The sequence below is a fragment of the Vanessa tameamea genome, chromosome 4, assembly GCF_037043105.1.
Source record: "Vanessa tameamea isolate UH-Manoa-2023 chromosome 4, ilVanTame1 primary haplotype, whole genome shotgun sequence".
Classification (NCBI taxonomy): domain Eukaryota; kingdom Metazoa; phylum Arthropoda; class Insecta; order Lepidoptera; family Nymphalidae; genus Vanessa; species Vanessa tameamea.
Genome location: NC_087312.1, coordinates 8,020,685 through 8,046,165, shown reverse-complemented (window position 1 = coordinate 8,046,165; position 25,481 = coordinate 8,020,685). Strand labels below are relative to the sequence as shown.

The window sequence follows — 25,481 nt, the reverse complement described above, 5'->3', positions numbered from 1 at the left end:
CTTATATAAGATTATTCTCTAGTCACTAAGTCAAGCAATCAAAGGATTAAGAGGATAAATGCACTCCTTTGTATGTATCTACTCTCAAATGCCTCAAGCCAAGCTGGACAAAATGCCACCTCGACTTCAGTTCAATCAGCTGAAGTTAACGATTAAGAAGTATATATTTATATATTTTGAATATCGAACTAGTTTAAAATTGCTGGCAACTAAGCTGAGGTATATGATCTTATTTATTTGTCTAAATATAGTAGATATATATTAACATAAAAAAAATATCGTTAATATTTCAGACACATTAATGATTTTAAAATTACCGTTCAGTGCAAGAGACTTTTCCGAATATCCTATTAATGTAAAAATAACGATTTATAAAGATTTAAGTTATTGTAAACTTTTAAAAGTCTTGGAATACTACGTCCTTTTGAATATAAAAGATAGTTTTAGTTTACTTGAGAACTAGGAATTATTTATTTTAAGTATTTTTGTTGCATTCGTCTTCAAAAGAGGATGGCATTTTTTTATATACCAATTACCCTGAATCTCTTATCGTCAAGAGAAATTATGTCATAATAAAATTATTTGATACGAATGGGGTCGATAATAACAGACAAGAGAAATAAGTTCTTATTTTTAAGTTACTTCCGCCTACCCCAGGAAATACATCTACTTGAAATACTCCTGCGTGAAAGGCGCCTTTGGAAATATTTTGTCAGTATTTATTGTTATTGGTATTTAAGGCCATCTTATGTGTATTTTGAGTTTATAAGTAATTTCAGGTGAGTCAAAACTAACGAAGTTTTCTCACATTTTGTCTTATATGTGTGTAAACTAATGTACTAAAAGATATATTTACAAAACTACGTTTCCATATATTTTAACATTACCAAAATAAAAGACTCTATAAATCTTATAATTCTTATGATATGATATACTTTTTGTCTTGTGCGTATGATTCGAAGTGGATATGTCGCTAATATTATTACCTGAAACTAAATATTCGATCTCTGCATTCTTCCCGGAGTCAGCGTCCATGGCCTTCACTTTGAGGATACTGGTGCCGAGCGGAATGTCTTCGTCGACGTTGTGCGCTTGGTAGTCAGGCAGCTCGAACTTCGGAGCGTTATCGTTGACGTCTGTCACTCGTATCGTGAGCTGGAATTGTTTGAGTTCATTTATTAATAAAAATAACAACTTGCTTGCATAAACATTTTAAAACAAAAATATATTCTAACTTTAACACTTTAAAAAACAAATATCACATATATTGTATTACATATTATTAAAGTAGGTTGATAAAAAAAAAAATATTAAAAAAATCTTTTGCTTCATTTTTTTTAATTGAAGTGGGATAAAAAAATATAACAATAAAACTTTAATTAATCAAATAAAATAAAAGGTATGCTAAAGTTTAATATAATGTTTATTAAAGTGAAAACAATTACATTTCGTTTAAAGTAGAAGTCTTAAAACTTTTCAACATATAGTCCGTACCGACGTCCCATCGTCTAAATTTAAAGAGCAAAAAACTAACTGACTTTTTATTTTAACATCCTACACTATGCAATATATCAAAAATTCGTATTGCCTTTAGCGTGGGCTGAATAGTCCCCAACGTACCTCAACAGAAGTAGAGAAACCACCGGAGTCTTCAGTGGCCGTTACGACCAAGGAATAGACATGAGGTTGACGTAAGTCTTCGAAATCCAATTCCTTGGCCAGCTTCACTATTCCAGATGTCGGTCCGATGTTGAAGGTTCCAGCCCCCTGACCTTGCGCTTTCAAAGTGTAACGAATCTCGCGATCCGCAAACGATTTGGCCTTTACAGAAATGATACTGAAAATAAATAATAAACAACATATTTTATTTCCATAGTACAGACAAGCGGGACAGTTGCCAAATTGTAGGCATTGTTAAAAGTGGAAACAATTATAACAGTGGTGTCAATCCAATGTATTATATCTTTTGTGCCCAAATTGAACTTTTTTAGACAGTTTCTAATATATTTTTTTTATTATAGCCCAAAAAATCAAGATAGACTTCTGACGACGACGACTGACTTACACTGACCCCTCTATCTGGAATCCGGTAAGCAGCTAACTAAAGTATTGTTGTTTGGTGGCCAAATGACGATGCCCTATTACCACGAAATATATTCCCGCTTATAAGAAAAAGCCGTAAAACCAAATAAAAAAAAAACGTTAAATCAATTGTTGTTTCGCAGGCGTATATGTTAACAAATTTGAAAATTGTTTTTCTATGATACATAGTTCTATGATATTTTTTGATGCAGTGATATATAGAGTTATATATGTAAAGATTCATCATTTATATCTTTTACATTGGCATTCAGAATTATCACGCCAGTTTAACTATATATAAGAATCGGTATTGATATATATGTTTTAGATTAAGATTAAGAGATTAAGAGGTCACAGCTTTACCCATCACCACGAAAGTTGATACTTATAGGTATTTTTTAATTAATATAGTTTAATAACTGGCCACTAGATGGCGCACAACTGCTAAGCCTTTTAGTCACCGTTGCAATTGGTATACATTTGAGAGAATATACGATTCGACAATAGATACGTACAAATAAAATGCCTTACAACACAACTATCTAAATTTATATAATATAGTGTTTACGTTAAAATATAAAAATGAAAATGTATAGAAAAACACGAATTACAATTTGCAAAGATCAAAGGTTCAACCTCATTTATGTCAGACCTAATTCGGCAAGAAATTGAATCGTATTAAGTATAGATAATTTTAAATTAGAATACCGCATTGTATTTTAAGATTTAATACTAACATAGACCTACCTTTATTGTTACTATCAAGTAATATTAACAATAATTTTGATGACAAGTTTTATTTTAGAAAATAATTTCTATATTATTTTTAATCTATATTTTACATAAACATTTACGTTACAGCGAATTTGAATACATGGCCCGCAAAATACAAACTGCAATATATATTTGAAAGCTCAGTTCACACAGTAATAAACTTTCTAAGAGTATAAACAAATAAACACGCGTATATAAGATGACGTATACGTTTTATGCACAATTAACTCAATTGATGAACTCGCCACAGAGCACAATGAACAAAAAGAAATTCACGTATTATTTGTCACATTTCGTATGAATGATGAACGCAATTGAATAGTTAACGAGGCGAAATTTATTGAATGTATGATCGAACAGAATCCAGTATACGTGTAATATGTATATTGAAGCTTTATGATATTTGTCGGTAAATAGAATGAATAATTAAAAAATGGGATACGGTGGATGTATCTCGAAGAAATCATCAAGCTTTCCGAACTGACTGCCTGTTTCAAGTATCGAACTCGAAATTTATGCCGAACTGTATGACATAACAAATATTAAACCAGCGTATCACATGACACAACATTTCATGAATGAAATATGAAGTGAGTGCTTAAAGAATAATACTGCTGGAGTTGTTTGTGTTTTTTTGCATTTACTTTGACAAGGTGCTTCACAATATTGAAAAAAATATGCTTAAAACTATTGCAAAAATAATCATATATTCCACAATACAACTAAATAGCAAATAAACATGTGAGGCATTGCTTATTTGTTTATAGTTAAGTATACTAGTTGATTTCAATATACATATTTTCCCCTCCAAATAAGCATAAATCTTATTTTAGGAGTGAGTACAACAATGTCCTAGATTTGTGAAGTATACAGGGTTATTGGTAATTCGACGTATTCCCGTTAGGCGGTGATAGGGGTGATTATTTGCGATAATTTTAACCCCCATATGCATGATGCAAATTGACCGTTGAACATTGACCGAAAAACGGCGTTGTGACCCTTTTGCCCTCTTTTTATTAGGGTTTTTGTCCATTTTTCACTCCAATAATATTTATTGTGGTGATGAATTCGTCGGTCCAGAGAATTTTTTTTCAAAAAAGATGCATCTTCTAAATCCTCATTAAGCATGAATTTACAGAAAGCAACACTTCCTTCAGCATCCTCTACGTAAATAACGTGCACAGGATTAAAATGATAATACAAAATATCTTAATTATAACTTAGCTACTGAACTGTTTATGTATCTAAATTTTATTTTAAATTTGTATTAAGTAAGTAAGTTAAATAAATAAGTAAGTTTTTTTACATTGGATATTATTTTAAATCAATTTTGTGGGAATATTAAAGAGCGACCTTTAGTAGGAATTCGGTCATGTTCGAATACGAATTTCCAGCGTCCATTCTGATCTTTTTATTTCGGTTGCTTTGAAATAAATTCCTAGTTTTAATACATTTTCGGAAAGCTAAGTAAACGATTATGTTTTTAAAATAATCTGCAGAACAAGTTTCATAATGATTTTTTTTGTTTTTCAGGCATATTTGAGGGAAAAAAAATTAAAAATATATTGAAATAATATCGTTTTCTGTCTCGCATTTTTAATTTGGACCGACAATTATTGTTTAAATATTGAAAAATATCCAGTGTTTAATCGTTTTTATAAATCAGAAGAAAAAGTAGATTTTAATTGATACTTTTTTTTTTAATAAATTTTTGAAGTTGCAATTTTGACTTATTTTGAAAAAATCTAAAAAACGCGATAACTCAAAAATGGTTCACTTTTGCATATGGGGATTAAAATTATCGCGAATAATCACCCCTATCACCTCCTAACGGGAATACGTCGAATTACCAATAACCCTGTATACAAACTGTTAATATGTCAAGTTAAAGTGAAACTGTTTTTAATTTTAAAATAAAATAAAATCATACGCATACACCTAAACATACAGACATGTATTTAATGTTATTATATTTAAGTTGCAGTAATTAAAACAAAGTTAGTAGTTCCTTTAACACAGTTATCTAGTTCAGGAGCTAGAGTGACATTGTGCTTTGTATAATTGGTTGTTACAATAAAGTGTTATTATTATTCTATATCGACTGGCTCGTTAATCTAGTGGCTAGATTTAAAGAGTGCAAACCTCGGGTCAGGCAAAGTCCTATCAATACATTTATAAAAGCGGCCCGGAATTTTGTAATTGTCAGTTTACACCCCCGGAAAGCAAATAAAACTGTTGATCGTGTTCCTGAAATATCTCTGGTCGTGTGCGTTTCCCGTTTCATCTTTATTATGATAAGCAGTGCACACACTAGAGAACTATAATATCTACTGTTCAGATTTATTCTAAGTTGAAAATGGCTATTGTGACCGAAATCAATCAAGGGACGTAATCATCACGACCATTGTAGTAAGATAAAATTTTAAGTCAGAATACTTTATTTATGATGTTAATTAGACGACTTACTCTGAATCTTTCTTCTGATTTTCAGCAATCTCTGCCTCGTAGCTCGGCAAATAAAATTGCGGGGCCCGTTTCCCACCGACGATACTAAGTCTTTCTTCGGGAGTTGACTGGAATCTTCTCTCATCTACACGACCACTCTGAAATTTATTAAAAAACATTTAGCCAAATTTAATTGTAATTTTCTTTTGTAGTTTATATGTTAATTAATTTTATATTATTTACAAATATATAGAAGATAAAAGCGAAATTTTAGAAAGGTAAAAGGCGTACATTTGTGATATAAAAATACATTTAATTAAATGAATCGAATGAATTCGCAATCCATTGTTTGCTCATTAAAATTATTGTGATATGAAAAGGAAAGACAATATTTATTAAATGTTATTGGTTACATAAAATTTAATAAATAAATATGAAAGTAGCAATAAAAAATATACTTATTAAATTCCAAAGCTTCCCAAAGATATAAGATAATAAAATATGAAAAAAGCCATACAATAAAAACACCAGCAACCCGACCCGGTTTCGCACGGGTGCAAATTATCAAACAAGAGAATGATATGATATCAATATAATTTATTCCCTATAAGTATTGAGAAATAATGTAGCTTACTAGTGATTTTTTTTTTAGAATTGGATCATTAGTTTCGGAGATAACCTCCTAGACACAAACAAACAAATTTCATTTCTTTATAATACTACTATAGATACCTGGTCTTCCGCCTTGACGTAAAGTACATATTCCATATCCAGCTGGAAAGGATCAGTTCCACGGGTGCGGACCACGCCCGAACGTTCGTCTACCTCAAATCTTCCGCCTGTCCTATCTCTGACTATGAAGTAATGGATATTATGGTCAGTATCAGGATCTCTGGCTTGAAGAGTGAAGACTGGCGTATTAGGAGCCGCGTTGAGTTGTACCACAGTTTGCATCGGCAAGGGACGATTGATGAAGTAAGGAGGTTCGTCGTTGACATCTTTCACGTGAATAATTACGCGCTGATTATCGGTGTCTGTAAAATTGACCAAAAAAAAAGTTACTAAATGACATTAGCCTAACTTAAACACTATTCGTATTTACTTTTTAAATATACTTTTAGAAGTTTTTTGAATCGAATTATAGCTTGTATTTTTTGTTAATAAAAAAAGTTGACAATACTTTAGTTAGCTCACAAAATTATAAAATATTATATGATACAAACAAAATTAGAGCAGTCGCTATTTTTCGCTATCGCGAGCCAACTGCCCGACCTCGTGTGTCCTAGTTTATAATTTAATTCTTACTTTGTTGCAAATTTATCTTAGTTATCCTTATTATATACGACAGAATCTCATTTAAGATATTGTAACAGAATATTTCTTTCCAATATTCTATTTCGTAGAATGATATTGAATTTAAACCAGAGTTTTCAGTTCGCATAATGTGTCAGACTCCGGTAAATAGATCTCGTTAGGTAAGATTCAATTATCGATAAAACCATCAACGAAATGCGATAATGAGGCTAATGAACAATGAAACAGAATCACATTTCATCAAATCGATTGCTGTTTCAAAACAGTATTGAACATAGAGTTTGTATACTTACATTTGAGAGCCACTATTGGATAAGCATGAAAATAGAGAAGGAACACATTAATTAAAATATACTATATACACATATATTGTCCTAATTTGATTATGTCATAGCAACATCATAACTCCAAAACCTTTAATATATATAACTATATATTAAAGGTTTTGGAGCTGAGATGACCACCATAATACTAACGACCAACTAAGATACCAACCAACGCGCATTGGAGCAACGTGATGAAATAAACTCCTGTCCTCAAAAGCAGAGGTCTTTGACTAGAAGTAGGACATACCATTAACCGAACATAGAAATCGCCACCATATCGATACGCAAAAATATTAAAATCAAAATATACTTTATTCAAGTAGGCCTTTAAACGCACTTTTGCATCAAAATCAGCACAGAACTATATTAAAAGTAAAGATAGGTATCACCAGCTCGGAATGTAGGTTCTATCGAGAAGAACCGGCAAGAAAGTCAGTAGTTATTCTGTTCTAACATTTGCAATACATTTGAGATACATATATCTTAGATCCAAAATTTAGGAATACGTTACAAGTCACCATCAAGACAATCGTGTGCCTTTGTCCTGTGGGATTTACTTATACATATCCGTAATAAATCCGACGTTTGGTATAATCCTATTCATCGGATTCAGTTTCAGGGGTTATTTCACACACAACTGAACACAAGAACCCTATTATGTTTCCTTATCGTTAAAGGAATATCATAAAAACACATATTATGACACATGGGATTATTACAAAATGAACAGTATACTGTATATTATACATACTACATACTATATATATATATAAATTGTCCTATTAATGTTCTTAGTAAATGTGTTCGACTAGACGTACGGCAAATTTAAAAATCAAATAAACAAGATCTTAGATTTTCGTTATTAAAATATATATATTTCTTGTTATTATGATAACATATAGCAACGAAATATATAATATGTGCCACGCACACACAGACTATGACGGCACAAAAGAGCGTCAAGCCGTTTGCAGTCACGGCATACACTTAGAACGACGCTCCAGTACATGCTTCATAGAAAAACATTCCAATTTTAATATTATAACTTTCTTTAAAAACAAGCAACTTTATGCGAGAAGTATAAGAACAAAATAAAAGTTTGAATTTGTTGCTTTTGAATTCGAAACACTACTCAATACTTTGGCTTAAAGACAAGTCCGTATATAGCAAAGTTACTTCAATGATCTTCGAGCGCTTCCCGGCAAAGGTACTGCCAAACCCGTAATAATGCCAACTTTTATTTTATACGAAATAAAGTATTCTGTGCCAACTGTTTTCCGACAACAACATAACTATTTGGTTGTCTATATTAGATATACAATACAAATAATAAGAAAAAAATAGAATTAAGTGCTAACACCAATGCTATATATTAATAAAAAAATTGCAGAAGCTTTTTAGTTACATAATGTTTTTTTCTTAATTCGAATGTAAATTGGTTTTGGATGCTATTCAATATACTAAATATAATATAATAAATTACATAATTTCCCTGTATTTATATATTTCATTGTTATTGCCATATCTCAATATGTCAGGTGTCAGTTAATCATCAGTTAAACTATAATTACGAGACTACTGGATTAGTTGAATATTTCATGTAATTATTTATTAATTTTAGATTACTGATTACAGAAAGATATATATAATCTTGTTATTAACATACTTATGTATTTGCATGCTGTATAACTTGGTGGTAGGGCTTTTTGCAAGGGTAGCAACTCCCACTCACCATATATTCTACCCCGAGGCAACTATACCTAGTACTATTGGGTTCAGGTATATAGTGTAAGCCAGTGTTACTGCTGGCGCAATAGACGTAATAAGGGTTGGTAGAACACTAGAGATGTAAGGAATAGTAATATTTTTATACGGCACCAATTTCTAAGGGCACCGGTGACCACCCTCCGAATACTTATGCTTTAAAATATAACATATTGTATAATATTACATCTATGCATTTATAAGAGACGTCCCTTATTTATAAGAGGTGAATAGTAATAAGAAGCCTAATCCAGTAGCTAAACTATTTTCTCAAAAGAATATTGCTAGATAGCACGTCTCATAATATTTTCATTCGTACACGTATTTCCTCGAGATATTTTCCTTCACGGCGATGAATTGTGATAACAAGAACATTAAATTTATTTACCGGGTATTTATTTTCTTTACAGTATAAAATACATTTTTGTTTATATTATTATATGTAAGTCAATAAAAAAAGTAAAAGTTCACATTTAAATTGTACGCTTTACAACAACTAAGTCTCGAAATATTCTCATTGCAATGTACATCTTCGACATCGTGCTTGTAACTAAAGTTTTCCGGAAACAAAATACAGAAATATGTTTTGCATACAAACTCTACTATAATCTGGAAGATCGCCAAAACTTCAATCTGACGTTTGTAAATATTTATTTCTGTTTGTTTTCGTATGATAATGTTACGTCTATATACAAAACAATTTACTAGATAGCAGGTTTTATTTGTAAAATAATTTATATGTGTTTAGGTGATTTTGTTTTCATGATTGTAGGTAACTATATATCTCTTTTAACTTTTTTAATTGTATTGTAAACCTAATTAATCATATTAAATTCTTTTACTTAATTTTTCTCACATGAGATTATTAAATTATAGTACAGATTCTTCTTTTCAATTTAATATCTACCATAAATAGGATTTTGCGCTGACTATAAGAATTTTACATTGCGAAGTATTCTCTGGACTCCTTATTTTGGCCTTTAGCCAACCATTGATAATATCTTGCGTGGTCGAGATAAAAAAACAATTTTCTCTAAAGGAACTTGTGACAAATATCAGATAATCTAAATTATACAAGTACATATATGGCTATACGATTAATAAAAAGTGAAGTTAAATTAAAAATTACTATAATATTATATCTAGCGACGACATTAGCAAAAAGGACTACAAGTACCTCTTAATAAAAATCTTGTGACGATAAAAAAAAAAGTTTCAAAAAATGTCTTCATAAACTTTGACTTTACCCTAATTAATCATTCGTTTTCTTATAAAAATCCGCTTTTTCAATATCACTAATTCAATTTCGATTCTTAAATAATCTAAAAGAAATCAGGAAATAACTTGGATTCTTCAAAATACGTCATGTTTTAATATCGTCGTGTAAGGTCGAATGTTTTAGGTTAAGGAGGAGGGAGCTATCGCTTCTACCTTCCCTCTCGCCTTCCCCAATATCACCATTCTACGCATGCGTACACTAAATGTCGCGTGGATTCCTCGTGGTCTACGCGACGGCCATGACAAATGATTCCGAGCTTACGTTCGTAGAGCGTGCTACGATCACACAGATTAATGTTACATAAAAAAAATTATGTAATGTGTAGGTATCACCGTTCATTTTAAACGATACTAATTATCAATCAATCAAATGAATTACATGACTTATCGGTGGAATTATAGGAATGTTTATAAATTTTGATTACATACAGATTACTATCTAAAATATTAAGGAATACTTGTTATGTAAAGGCGTAATAAATGTCTTTTTATATATATTATATTTTATATTATAATAAATTGAAACCAAAGAACTAAAAATAGATTATACGTTAGTCTTCCATGCATAAAAACTCATCACTACCTATAAATACAGAATGATATGCGCAAGTTCAATATTTAACATATCGACATACTTTGAATGTTCATTTTTATGTATAGAATGAACCTTAGTCTTGAAAGCTTGTATAGTAAGTTGTAAATTATTCCATCACATGTTAACTTTGTCGGTGGAACGTGTCCAATGGGCAATGTTAACGTATGAGACATGAATAACCTAGTTGTAACACGTTCGATGTGGAGCTGCAGCTCGGCGTTGGTACAATGAAGCGGAGAAACTTTGATAAGTTGGAGACTGTGAAGCGAGTCGGATCTACGGATGCAGTGTTAACTAGGGGAGCCGTTTAGATGGAATTTACAATGGGACTACACCTTCCCAGCTGCTCGCGCGCCGAATGAATGTAAAGAGGTTAATTAAAACTATATCCTATGTTATTTCAAATTAGCAACGGACATTTAGAAAATGTATCTATTAAAAGACTTTTTATAATTGAACAGTGTTAGTTGGGAGATGAGTTAATTTATTTGCGATTAGTTTTGTTATTTGCGATTCGTTGTTAGTTTGTAATAGGATTTAGTTTTTAGAAAACATTTGTTGCAACAGTAGTTTTTTTATTGAAAAACCGCCAACCGGACGATAATTAATTAAAAATTAAATTCCGAAACGTTGATTAATATATTGTTTTTAATTTTAATAGCATCGTTAGTTGCTGTTTTTCGAACAATTAGATACAGCGAAATGAGGCGAAAAAAGAAGTGAGATTAGATAACTTTCTAATTAGCAAAACGTTTGCGATCGGATCAAAAACAAACTGTTATAGTTGAGTAACATCGGCAGCTGTGTTGAATAATCGAATATTTGATGGGTCTTTGAGAAATTATCATAAAAGTGATTAAAACACTTTTTACTTAACAAATATTCTTTTCTTATTACTTAACAAATTTTTTTACTTAACAAATATCTATTTCTTAAATAAAATTAATTTGGCACACCAGCGATTTTTTTTTTTTACTTCATTTCAAAATATAGCAAGTTATAGTTGATCACTTTAAAAAAAGCAACGGATTTAAATAGGTCTTCTCTTACGACTACGAATGCATATTAGACGTAACTTTTCAAAACTTCCCGTCTCTTTATATCTATAGGGAAAGTTTTTGAAATTCGTACAAACTAAGTAGCATTTGAGCCACTTCCCTCCAATTCCGGGGATAATAAATCCTGAAAATCTGAATACCTGCAGCACTCGGATAGAATATAATTTGTAACCCAATTCAACCGCATTTTGAAAGGACATTTATCACATTTGACGCCGTATTTAAGCACGCTCGAAATATTCCAGTTCTATTTACACACCGCTTGTCCGGATTTTAATACGGAATTGGCTAGAACTTTCGTATTCCGAAACTGTTTTGAAATTAAATTGGAATGAAATATTGTCATATACATATATGCTGTTTTAAATGGCGATTTCTTTGTCAATTAATGTAATTACCGGTATTTTTTGCAGCGTTATTGTCTCTGTTATTACCTGAAAAAGAAAAAAACATATCATTAGTATTAATTACTTGGTGGTAAAGGCTCTGTGCAAGACCTTTTAGGTAGGCACTGCTCACTCGTCATATATTCTATTGTGAAACGGCAATACTTAATGTTGTCGTGTTACAGTTGGAAGGGTACGATTGCAGGCACAAGGAACATAACATCCCAACGCTCCCGGCGTATTATAGGTGATGAATATTTCTTACAGCGCCAATGTTTATCAGGAAGGTAATCATTTACCACCAGGTGGTCCATATGCCTGAGCGCCTAACATTAAATAAAATAATTGCTACGATTTATTATTTACTAAATTACATTAAATAACCGAGTTGCTAATAATTCACAAATGGATAGCAGAGCGCCGTTTCATAGAATCAGTGTTAAAGCGTACATTTTTATTAATATTTTATCACCTAAGCAATCTTCAGTAAAACTTAAACACTTAGAATTTATAAGAAACAGAATACATAATAAAGACTTTATTATTTATTTAAAATAGTTATTCTAGCTGTATAATATCATGGTCAAAATTAATTAAATTTAGATGACAATTGGAAAATACAAATTACAGTTTACATCATAATGCATATTTGCCATAACTAAATAAGAAAACGTAAATTGAATAGCAAACATGAAAATAAACTTTAAAAAACTTTTCACAAGTAATAAGTTTTAAACGCCGAGATACAACTGAAGAAAAATGAGGAAAAGTTAGCAAATGTACGAGCATTTGCTATTTCAGAAAACTAGGTTACAATATTAGTAAATACATTTTTCTACGTAGCTCACTAAGTCGACTGTGAGGTCTTTATTAATAACGTGCAACTGCGCACAATATACCGCGAGTACGAAATTACGGTACCAGCTAGTTAACAATTGCTTTGAAATTGCACATGGCGCGGTCTCTAAACGAAAATATTACACGACAAAGTAAACGTCGCCATAGCAATTACAGCTACGAGAAACGACAAGAGTTTATCGTTAATTATAAAACAATATTTTGTGTTGCTTTATTTTCAAGTGACAATAAACTGTTTTTCATAATAATTAAAGGTATTTAAGTAGAATATAAAATTATTGATGTCCCTGTTAATTTGAATACAAATTATATTAATTTAAATGGATGGCAGGCTATGTGTAAGTTTGGGATTCTATTGCTCTGTTCCGGTTTGAAATTTGAGTGAGCCATTTTCATTAGACAGGCATATGGTATGCAACATCTTGATTCCCATGGTTAGTACTTCTGTCAGAGCCAATGGGTGAAGCTAAAGTTTATTTATTTATTTAACTCACGAGTCTCCAACAAAAGATACACACTAAATACATATTCTTAAAATTAAACAATATAAGGTTACAAGTTGTGTGCTCCTTCAATTATAGGAGACCACAGCATGCACTTAAAAAATAATTTAAATACAATTAAGATAAAAAGTGAAAAAAATATACGTAGCAGTAACAAAACAATATAATCATACTGGCTCCGTCATACATACTTGCTCGTACTAAGTTTATTTAACATCAAAATTATATATAAAGAGTCTTTGATAGGACACTGACTATATGTATGCACGTATTGCGCAATATTAGTTTCAGTAGAGTTAATTCCACGCGTTCCGTTATGGAAATGGCCTAAATTTGCAACAACGACATTGACGCCAATTAATAATAATAAGTAATAAGAAATTATAGTCAACTGTATCTGTTGCTGTGTAAATCGCTTGAATTTGCGAAGAATATTTTATATGTATTATAATCGAAGAATTGAAATACCCAATAGAATGTTAAATCAAAAATAAATTGCAAATCATAACAATATGAATGAATTTATAGCAGATGGGCACCACGTTGACACCAACCAATAAACGCATTGAATAATTAATATCGAAGGTTTATTGATCAAAATATATTTACGTTTATATTAATTTATTAATTATTATCATAGCATAGAAATTCAAAATGATTTTAAAATCACATACCCAAACAAATACGTAAAATTAACATTGCGTGATGCGGTCAATTTGTCGGGTCATTTGACGCTAGTCTGGATACGGGTGCGGGGGTGGCAATTAAAAGGGCTTCATTGCGACCCGCGAGCCCTACAACTACCATTAGCCATATTGCCTTACAACACACCAAGAAAAATTACATGGAGCGGGGGTCAATATTAAAATTTGAAGCTCAATTATATTTCATATTACTCTCGTAATGTATATGATAAAAAAAAAACAATCTGTACATGACGCCACGGCGACCAATCTTAAAGACGAGTCGTCTCTGCGTGAGATATTAATAGATAAGTGTGAGATGCACTCTCGCTGTCCGATGGGATAATTATATCAGTATTGATCTATTACCTCTCCATCGGTTTAACTTTCACAGTCATAAAGCCTATTTGACAATTGTTAAATAGTTTGACAGATAAGCACAATAGCTTTTTAGTCACCAGAATCGGGAATCTAAACTGGGACCTCATGATGTGCCTTATAAGCTAGACTAATCACAACTACAACCAATAACGCCTTATATATAAATTCTGATTTCCGAAAAGTAACGTATTGGCAAAAGGGTTTATGTTAAAACATAAATATGAAAATATGTTGAGTGGAAAATAAATACAAAAATACATTGTTCAGTAGCAATGTCTATTTTACGTTTTATGTAAAAACAATCCTTTTCGGAGCGTAGTTGCTTTTTACCGTTTAAGCCTAACGATGTCCTAAACATTATATGAATGTACATATAACTATATACAGATATTTTACATAAACAATTCCCATTGTTTGATGGATATTAGACACTTTAATAAAAATATAGTATTTCACCTATATATTGGTGCTGTAAGAAATATTAACCAATCTTTACATCGCCACCAATTTTGAAAACTAAAAAGTTAAGTCACTTGTGCTGGTAATTAAATAGCTCACTCACCCTTTAAGCCGAAACACAACAATAATAAATAATGCTGTTGAGCGGTAGAATTAGCGATGAATGAGTGGTACCAACCCAGACTTGCACAAAGCCATACCAAGCAAAGCTTTTGTTAGTATAATGAGTTTAATACATTTACATTATCAAATTACATTACAAAATTAAAGTGGCATCACTTAGGACATCATAGTTCTAATTTTATGGGCAATGGTATTGTGATTATCGATAATGTCATAATAACCGCTCGAAAAATGATAGATATTACTAATTGACTCGTATTAAGCATAAAGCAAAGCTTCCTAATTCATAAAATACTATTGAAACAAATCATAATTCTACTAAATTATAAAATAATGACATCATAAAAGGTGATCAATAACTATTGAAATTTTTTATGACTTTGTATAATGCAACCGAAACATTATAAATAGATACTCGTATATATGTAAATAGGTAAGCCCTGCGTGTAAAACATCCATTTAGTTTTTGAAATACAGCTCATTATGTTTTCATTGTAGATAAGGTATAAGATATTTCCTATTTAAAAGAACATATTATTTTATAGCAATATATTTTTTAAATAATTTTACGAAATAGAACTATAATAGGTTTAGAATACAAAGCCAAATGAAAATTATTAAATGACCAATGAAATCTTAAATTTTAATGAGTTTTTTGCATATTATGTATTCCGATGGAATCAGTCTATGATGACAAAGAAGTATTTATATGTTTATCTATTTTGATGAAAAGATAGTTATATTTAATAATAAAAATGTTCTCTACCCTAAAGAAATATTGAAAATGTACCGTTATACATCGTTTCACGCTTCGTTATCGTATTTAATAAGTCAATTATGTCGGTCATGGAATGGTCATAAACATAGAATGATTACGAGTTTATTAGAAGGCATAGTCCACAAGTGAAGTGCACCAGCAGTACTTGACAATATGAACTCATCTTTAAGCACGCGCCGGCTTGCGACAGCGACTAATGATATAGAATCAGTTGGCTACTAATAGCGGTAGCAGTTTATTATCCCCCATACACCATTCCGACGTTTAGTCAGTTATAGCTGACGTCTGTGACGATCCGTCACGAATGTTCAAGGGACGCGTCTCGCTTTACGATCATTAAGTTAAAATTTAATTTATTGTTTATTTAAGTTACTATATATGTACATTTGTGTTCTTTTATTAAACTCACGCTCTACTTACGTAAATAATACGAATTATTTACTAAAATATAAATGTCTAGTGGTTCATGATAATTAATATTTGAAATAAATAAATGACAAAATCTAATTTACTTAATTTTTGTGTTAAAGTAAAGTAAATTATGTATTAAATATTGAAATTATAGTAATGACTTAATCGTCGGTTTTACGTGGAGTTTACGTATTAAGTATTTTAGACAGTGTGTTGACAGTCAGTCGTTCAATCAGTCAGTCAGGACAATGTTTTTTATATATCGAGGTATTCATTAGAAATGGACATCCAAAACGCCATTTTTCTTTTTTACGCTGCAATAGACCGTACAATACAAATTCCACCGTATTTTTAAAGTTTAATATTTTTCTGTTTTTGTTTGATATTTAAAATTACATAACATTGGCGTAAACTATGCGATCAAAAGACCATGCCATATAGTGATGGAACTAAGAACGTAATGAGCTATTGACACAGGACAATTGAAACCGTACAAAAGTTAAATAAACTTCATTCACACATAGGTAAGTAATGAAACTACACACCCCGTTTAACAAAGATATATTTTAATCAATTGTGCCTTTATCGTAACTTAGTTTACAATATAGATGCAGTTATTATTACTAAAAAAATGTATCTATCTGGAATACATTATGATATACATACGTTACAATGCCTTTTTTTCTACAAACATTGATATGATATATGTATATCACGTACCACTCATACTAATCATAATATATTAGAAATCTTCACCGAAGTACGAGTACAATAAAATCTCTTCAAAGTTTCAACCCAATGGGATAAAAGATAAGTAAACACATACATTTGATTTCAATCTAAATCAAAGTACTATACAAGTAAGTTTTACAAGGACTTTTGAATCGTCATTTTACAGAACTGTATTAAAATTAAAGATGTGGTGTCTTTTCGGAATGTAGATGCTACCGAGAAGATTCGGCAAGATCTTCCGTAGTTAGGCTTTTCCGACAGTTCAACTTTATGTTACTTAAATACAATTATATTTTTTATATTCGCCTGAATGTCAACATGTAGTAGCTCCACGCTTTTTTATCATCTATATATTTTTGTGTTGACTAGATATATATTACGTGTTATAAGATAGACAGGATATAATACATTGGTCCTAATTACGAATGCAAGCCGAACTGTTCGTTCTAGAACCTATTTTAAATTGGTAACAAAAAATAAATAGGATATAGAGAAGATATTTACTTTATATTTTACATTATATACTTAGAACTACACATACAGTTCTAGGTATATAATATTATACTCTTGAACACATGTTTAGGAGTATGCCCTAATTACGGCTGCCACCCGGCCGGGCACTCTAGAACTTATCTTGAATTGGTAAACGTGCGGGTAGTATCCGGGGCAAGGTTTAAAACACCATTGGGGACTTCACATGTGAGTAGTTTTGAGTGTCCGCGCTCCACTTAGTAATTCAGTAAACTTTAATGGACTTAAATTTAAGAATTAATTTAAAAACAAATTACAGTAGTTAAAACAGTGATAAGTTTTATATATGAATAAATATTAGCCCGAATTTTTCAAGTTAACGGTAAAATCATTATAAACGGCATTATAAACAGTTATTATCTCTACGTATTATCTATATGAGCCGACCATCATAACCGATCCATTGTATTTTAAATGAAAAGGCATATTGTCAACTGACTATGAGCTCAACAGTTAACATCCTGTCAAATTGAGGAAAAAAAAGATAATTTCACTTATTTTTTTGGAGTATTAAATCGTTTTTCATTATTTAATATTCATTATTTTTGGATCTTCCTTGAAGAACAACTGTATCTCAATCAGAAGTTTACTCAATTTTATAACATTAGATTTTTTTGTATTGGTAATTATAATATGACATTAATAAACGCTGTTGATCAAAACAGCGCAATTGATAACGTCCGCATTTTTTTAGTAGGTTAACAATTAATAGCACACACCTATGAATAGGCATGGAAGCAAATTTCGTCTGCGCTGGTTCCACGGCTATCAAACAAAGCAATATAGCATAATAATCCTATTTAATATATATAAGATGTAATTTTATATGTAGATATACCTAATTAGCGAGAAAAAAAAACATAAAAGTTACATCTGTGGAAATATAATTATTGTAACAAAGAAAACATTGAAGCACGTACTTAGGTAAGTACAGGTATAAATATTTAATTTTTATATAAATAATATCTACTAAATTTAAGTAAGAAATTAAACCAAAATCTGAACAATTTAAAGCTAGGCGGCAAGCCGAATTTCGCTATACGGGATATTCATGAAATCTCGAACGTAGTACGCTGGGACACTTTCATTACAGTGATGTCCGGCGCTACACGGTTCAATGTCCGGTAGTCTATATTTAACACACACTAGCCAACGCCAGTCGTAAACTGCACGTGCAATACAATTCCTACATTTATACAGATTGAGAAACAGTATCTCTAACAATAGAATTTTTCATATAAAAATTTAATTGAAATAAATTACATTTATTTACATTTATCCATTCATATAATATGAATTACATTTTTCTAATAACAATAACAAAAATTCTACAGACTGATCTTTCTAAATAGCCTCGTTGTAAACTTATATAGTACGAGAATGTTCGCGTGTCCAATGCGCTGAAATCAATAACTTCGTCTCATTCTCAGCAGACTCGAGTTCTTTGCACTTTGCATCGAATTCATTTCTAACATTTTCTCAACTATTTAAGTAATATATAATACAAAATTTAGAAGCACTTTGTTTAATATAAGACATATAGACATATACAATCATGTCTATATATCTTGCTTCCGTGTTCATTATCCATATACTATCCGCACGGAGTATGCAGTCACGTCCTGTACTTGATACTCGAACAAGATTTTGTGCTCAATATGACGCAAACGAAATTAGATTTTTCAAATTATATTATATATATTTCGCACTGAAATAGAAGAGAATAACATTTCAGAAGCGTAGAAATAAAATTGTGTTTCATTTCAATATGAGAAAATTGTAAATCTAATAAGAAAATATTATTTATCCTTCATATATCTATATATACAATTATACATATATATAAGATTTTAAATTAACATGGTTTTTTTATTACTAACAGTATTTAAAACGGGATATTTAACATGTTTTTTATTTTTATTTGGTGGAGCTCGATATTTCGACATATGTATATTGTATTATACGTATATATTATACATATATATATTATATTATATTATATTATATTATATTATATTATATTATATTATATTATATTATATTATATTATATTATATTATATTATATTATATTATATTATATTATATTATATTATATTATATTATATTATATTATATTATATTATATTATATTATATTATATTATATTATATTATATTATATTATATTATATTATATTATATTATATTATATTATATTATATTATACATATAAATATTAAGGTAAATGGTAAAAAGCCTACAAATGTTTCTTACCTAATTCTCTGTATTTATTTAAAGAATGTAACATTGGGAAGTCTATATTAATATTATATTTATACTATAAAGTTACACCGTCTGTTCACACTTAAACCGCTGGACCGATTTAGATGCAATTTGGCATGGAGATGGTTTGAGTCCAGGGATAAATGGGGCGTGACGGTTTGTTTGCTTGGTAAAGTTTTATAAATTTCGTATTGAGAAAGCAATAAGTTCAACCAGTTATAAATAAATAGTTGTCTTTACATAAAACAAAGTGGCTACCTACCGTCTGTACGCTTAGATCTTATAAACTAAGGAACGAATTTTAATGCGATTTTAATCAATAAACAGAGTGATTCAAGAAATAGCTTTACATGTTTAAATAATACATGCAATTTTTCTATACGAATAAAAACAAGACTGTTTTTCTTTTTATGTTTGTCTTGTGCAGCCGGGACGATGAGCTAGTTTCCTTTAATTTAAATAATACATAAAATGAAAATAAGTATACATCATAAAAAAGTTAAAATAATACTATATCTAAAATAAAATAATACTATATAAGTCTATAGTGTGCCACTGATGAAAAAAGGCCGACTCTTTTCCTCTTAAAATAAAGCTTATTCGAAAGCACTATTCTCCTATCCGGCTTGAAAGAAGTTTCCTTCAAACCGTAGTTAGAAATTTAAAAAAAAAATAAAAATTATGCACATGTTTCAAAATTTGACACAGGCAGATTTCCTTAGGATGAGAATAAATAAATATAAATGTTGAACCAATATATTTCTTATACATTTCGTAAGTTCCGAAAACATTTCGAAGGTATCAAAATCGTATAAGTCCGTTTGGCACGTGTTCGTTTTAGCAACGTAACCTAAATGGAAAACAAAGCACACAGGGAGAGAGGAACTTCCTAAACTCATCAGCTGAGTCCAGAGCACGCCCGCCACTATTACTTGTGAGAAAACTTTCTTATATCGTTTCAACTTTTTCTCGCTACATTACTATAATTCGGCGTTATTGTTATGTTCTTACAGTTTAGATCTTACGATTTACGATCGTATTCCTACGAAATAAGAATTGTTTATGCGTTTACGTGACTGTTATAAATCGAATGCCTTATACAATGTACGCCATAAAAAATAAAATATATTACTAGCTTTGTCGTAGTTATTGGAAAGACGAATGAGACGAGTAAAACATATACTTGTCGCTCAGAGTTTTTATCGGTTCGTTTTCAGCGAATTTTATTCATTCAAGTAACAAAAATTACTTTATAATTGCATATAATATAATATTCGCTAATTACAATAAAACATACTTGCTCCAAGCATCACGTTCCTTGAATAAACAAAGGCAATAAAAGAGTTCCGAGGATTCAGTACTCAGACAGTGATCTCCCCACGCTTGTTTAAGCTTATTTATTTTTCAACAGTCTGAAGGGATGTTGAGTATGCTATGATAAACATTGCGTTAAAAATGGACAAGAATTTATATTATTCTTACTTTTTTAGCTTTTTTTTTTTAATTTTTCTAAAAAAAATTAAAAGCTGAACCTAAAATGTATGCAATTTAAATAAAATATAACTCTAGATCCTTCATTCGATCGTTCAATAGTTACATTTATTATGGAAATATTACAATTCTTATTTACTGATTGTTAATATCCGATACAATGCTACGAATTCGAATTCGACGTACGAATGTTTCCATTATACTATTTTTAAAATTTTAATATTGCTTGAATATTGATTGCCATAAATCGTCATTTTATTCTAAGAATCACCTTAATTACGAAATATCTTATTGGATAAATATAAAAGACCAAGCAATATCAATTTCCAGTGAAACCATATGATATTTCAATATCCGAAACCACCACATTAAAGTAAATAACTTTTATTTGTTTTTCATGAAAATTATTTATATTGTATTCAAATAACTTTGTACAAGCTAGAATTAACTGCGCCCTTTTATATCTTAATGGATTTAATTACTATTTTAATTATTATTTTCTAATTAATAATTATTATACTTTCAACATTCACTTGGTGGTAAGGCTTTGCGCAAGCCCGGATAGCTACCACCTACTCATCAGATATTCTACTACCAAACAGCAGTACTCCGTATTGTTGTGTTCCGGTTTGAAGGGAGTGTGAGTGAGCCAGTATAACTACAGGCACAAGAAATAAACATCTTGATTCCCAAGGTTGGTGACGCATTGACGATGATGGAATGATTTCTTACAGCGCTATTGTCTATGGGCGGTACCACCATGGCGATACCACTTACCAGATGGTCCATTTGCCCGTCAATCTATATCATAAAAAATACATTCCTCGAATCTCTTTTTTCTTTAGTAAATAAAATATGTAACAAGTTAGACTATATGTCACATATTATACTGTATAATAATATAAATACACACAAGTATGATCTAAATTGAAAAGTTGATTGAGTCATTTGTGAAAACTTATCAACAAAATTGCAGTGCATGTCCTAGTTACGAATACATGTAAAATGTATTTTACCAACCCAGCGTCCCTCGCAGACATCTCAAAAGGGTGTTTACGTAGACAATGTACGCGTTCTAACGCCGGAGGGTACGATTGCAAAAACCCTTTTTTTTACTATAGAATCTCTCACAACCCATATATAACCCGAAAGATAAAAGATTTTTGGTACGGATTTTTTAAAATACGTCTTGAATATTTATGGAAAATTACTTATTTTAACGGAACTTCACCAAATAATACATATGAATAATTAAAATATGAAACGATCGTCAAAATTATTTGTTAAATTTCAAAAGCTATTTTATTTCATAGTCATTATAATTCGAAATGTACGCAGGTACGTCATTAAAACAGTATTAAATGAATTTAACAAAAAAATCTATCTGGTTTTAAAGCATTCTCATTTCCATGATATTTTACATAAAAAGAAGATTACCACATTCATTGTGTAAAAGTAAAATAACGAGACCGACAAAAGTGAATGCATTTTCACCTACATTACGATAGATGGTGGCAATTTACGGGGAAAGGATTTCACGTTAGTCACAGCAGAGGAAGGAACAAAACGGCCACGATAAGACTTCCATTTAAATTATATAAAAATTTGAATAGATATAATTAATTCTATTTTTAAAATGTACCTATATAAAAATAAAAATGTTTTATTTATTTATTTATGTAGATGAACAAGTTTTAAGGGTCGGTCGTTCGGTGTTCGGTAAAAAAAGGTATGTCCTTCTTTAGAATTCAAACTTGCTTAATAACAAATTTCATTAAATACGGTTCAGTGGCTTGGCCGAGAAAGAGCAATAGATAGACAGACAGACTTTAGTATAGATCTATTAGTAATAATTATTATATTATATCAATATATTGTACGGTTTGTGTTTTTTTTATACTAAATGATATCTACGACGGCGACAACATATTTTTTTACCTTTGATAAGGAAGTCAGCTTCAATATTGAATAAATATAATGACTGTCTTTACATAATTATATGTACTTCGCATTATTTCTATATGTATTTTCCATTCAATTATACGTTCGCCTTTGTTTGTCAAATCTAATCAAATCATAACATTTATCGGTACCTAGCCAATAGTATTCTTTCTTACATAATATTATCGAATTAAGATGAAATTTGGTCATTTGCCAAAGCTTGAAAAGTTTAAATTGAATATAAATTATTTTTTTTAAGATAAGCTTTTTGTATAAATATAATATAATCTGGCACACCAAACATTATTTTTAGGTTATTTTATTAAGTCATCCTTTCTGTTAAATTAAAATTTTCCTGACAAGTGAATCTGAAAAAGACTCCGAGAACAAAACGTAAGTACATTATAAATTACATAAGACATCTGACTTTTATACAAACTTTGTCGTGTGTTACTCTTGATATAGTGAATTAAAAGGAACTATATGCATTATGTAAATAGTTGAATAGAAACTTTTTTTAGAATCATTGTAGTTTGAAATTCGATTTTTTTATGGTATTGGTGGCAAGCGAGCAAGAGGCTCATCTAATGGAATGTGACTACTATGGACATCTGCAATACAGGGGACTCGCTGGTGCTCTGTCGGCCTAAATGAAATGTGTATAATCTTTTCTTGTAGGTTCCCAAGTCGTATCGGATCGGGAAAAGCCGCCAGCGAAAGCTGGTTTCACAGAGTGGTAGGCAGAAAATGCCTTAAAAACCGAGCTGTTGTGGATTTTCAGACATCTTCGGATAAAACTTCACTAAAAACGCGATGTCCGAAGGTAAAATTCAGCATCCGATTTTAATCTAAACAATTCCTTGGAATATTTCCAGTAAAAAATGTGGTCGAAGATGTATTGCGATTCAACATCTCTAAGCAAAGCCAAAGGATCAAACAGTCGGAAATGGGTAAATCGTCGATAATTCGAGCTGACCTGCGTTGAATACGCTCAAATGGAAGAAGCTGGTACTGAGGAGCTCCCGTCCAGAGGAGAGCAGTACTCCACGTGAGGTGGAATTTGCGCCTTGTAGTTTTAGGCAATGGGCCAACATGTAGTACCGTCTAAAGTGAAGTAACTTGAAGTACCAAGATTTTTAGACACCACTATGGCTTTACCAATTTCCAATTGACCGCGGAACTGAACGAGGCCCGAAAGATCAACGCCAAATATTCCGATAGTAGCTGCCAAGGAATGGAAATGTTTTTAAATCAAATAGATACGATAAAGGGTAACTTTGTAGCGGTTAACGCGCGTCTTTTTTGGGTTGAATTAAACTGGGCTTACCCGACCCAAGTCCGAGACTTTGTTTAACAAAGGCTCAATTTCAGACACAAGTTTGTTCCGGTTTTTGTGGACTAGCCCCCGAGAAATATTAGCGCAGCCAGTGTATTAGGTGTCTGCGGTGCTGTCGTTTGCAGCGAAGAATATCAATGATTTGCAACAATCATTTATATGTAGAGAAAATAGAGTAGAAGCGATAAAATTTGAAATTGGTCATGACAAAAAAAACCGCGTGTGAAATGCACACACACTTTTTCATTTTATAACTTATACGAAATATATACACAACAATATATTGGCAAAGTTAAAATAAATATTAAAAATGAATTAATACTTACAAAACATTTTATAAATTATAATATATGTGTGGAGTGCAGTATTGCAAACAGAACTTCAATTATTTAGTTGTTAACTCGTGACCACATGCATTTCGCTTGTCGGAATTTATATTACCTAAACATTAAAACGTCATATACATTTTATAATATCGAATAAAATCGATTATAATATCGAATAAATGACAAAAATATTATATTATCGAATAAAAGTTTTAAAATTCGATTAACAAAAATCATTTCAGTTTTATTTTAAGAACAAAAATAACTTGAAATAAAAACGAAAGCCATCACATACATCAGTCTAAGGTACGCCGAATATTATGACTGTTCCAGCAGTACACGTCTTTTGACATCCGTTAGCCATCTAACTGAGATACGTCCGACACGAAAAATTGTTTTTGGTTTTGATTGTATATCGACCGTACGTTATTTTGCGGACCGAGTTCCAAATCTATCTATACTATATGTACACGTTTTGACAATCCGTCACGTTTCCTTTTAAAGATGGATCTTTACATCTAAGCCTGTTTTAATAAACAGATAAAACCGTCGTTTTATTACATTAAATATTTATTTAATGTAAAGCAACAGCATGTGAATGTCCCACTAATCGGCAAAGACCTCATCTCTTTTTGAGAAGGAC

General features: G+C 30.7%; 1 protein-coding gene across 5 annotated transcripts in view; it reads right to left on the bottom strand.

Annotated features, from left to right (window-relative positions):
- The window catches only part of LOC113394476 (neural-cadherin), a 305,699-nt gene that overhangs the window by 255,512 nt on the left and 24,706 nt on the right, over positions 1 to 25,481 (bottom strand). For all 5 annotated transcript variants that reach the window (XM_064220567.1, XM_064220568.1, XM_026631798.2 and 2 more), the window contains exons 3-6: positions 6,034 to 6,335; positions 5,323 to 5,459; positions 1,621 to 1,837; positions 987 to 1,155 (exon numbers count right to left, since the gene is read on the bottom strand). In XM_064220567.1, the coding sequence (XP_064076637.1) occupies positions 987 to 1,155; positions 1,621 to 1,837; positions 5,323 to 5,459; positions 6,034 to 6,335 (825 nt within the window). The remainder of the gene's footprint in view (positions 1 to 986; positions 1,156 to 1,620; positions 1,838 to 5,322; positions 5,460 to 6,033; positions 6,336 to 25,481) is intronic.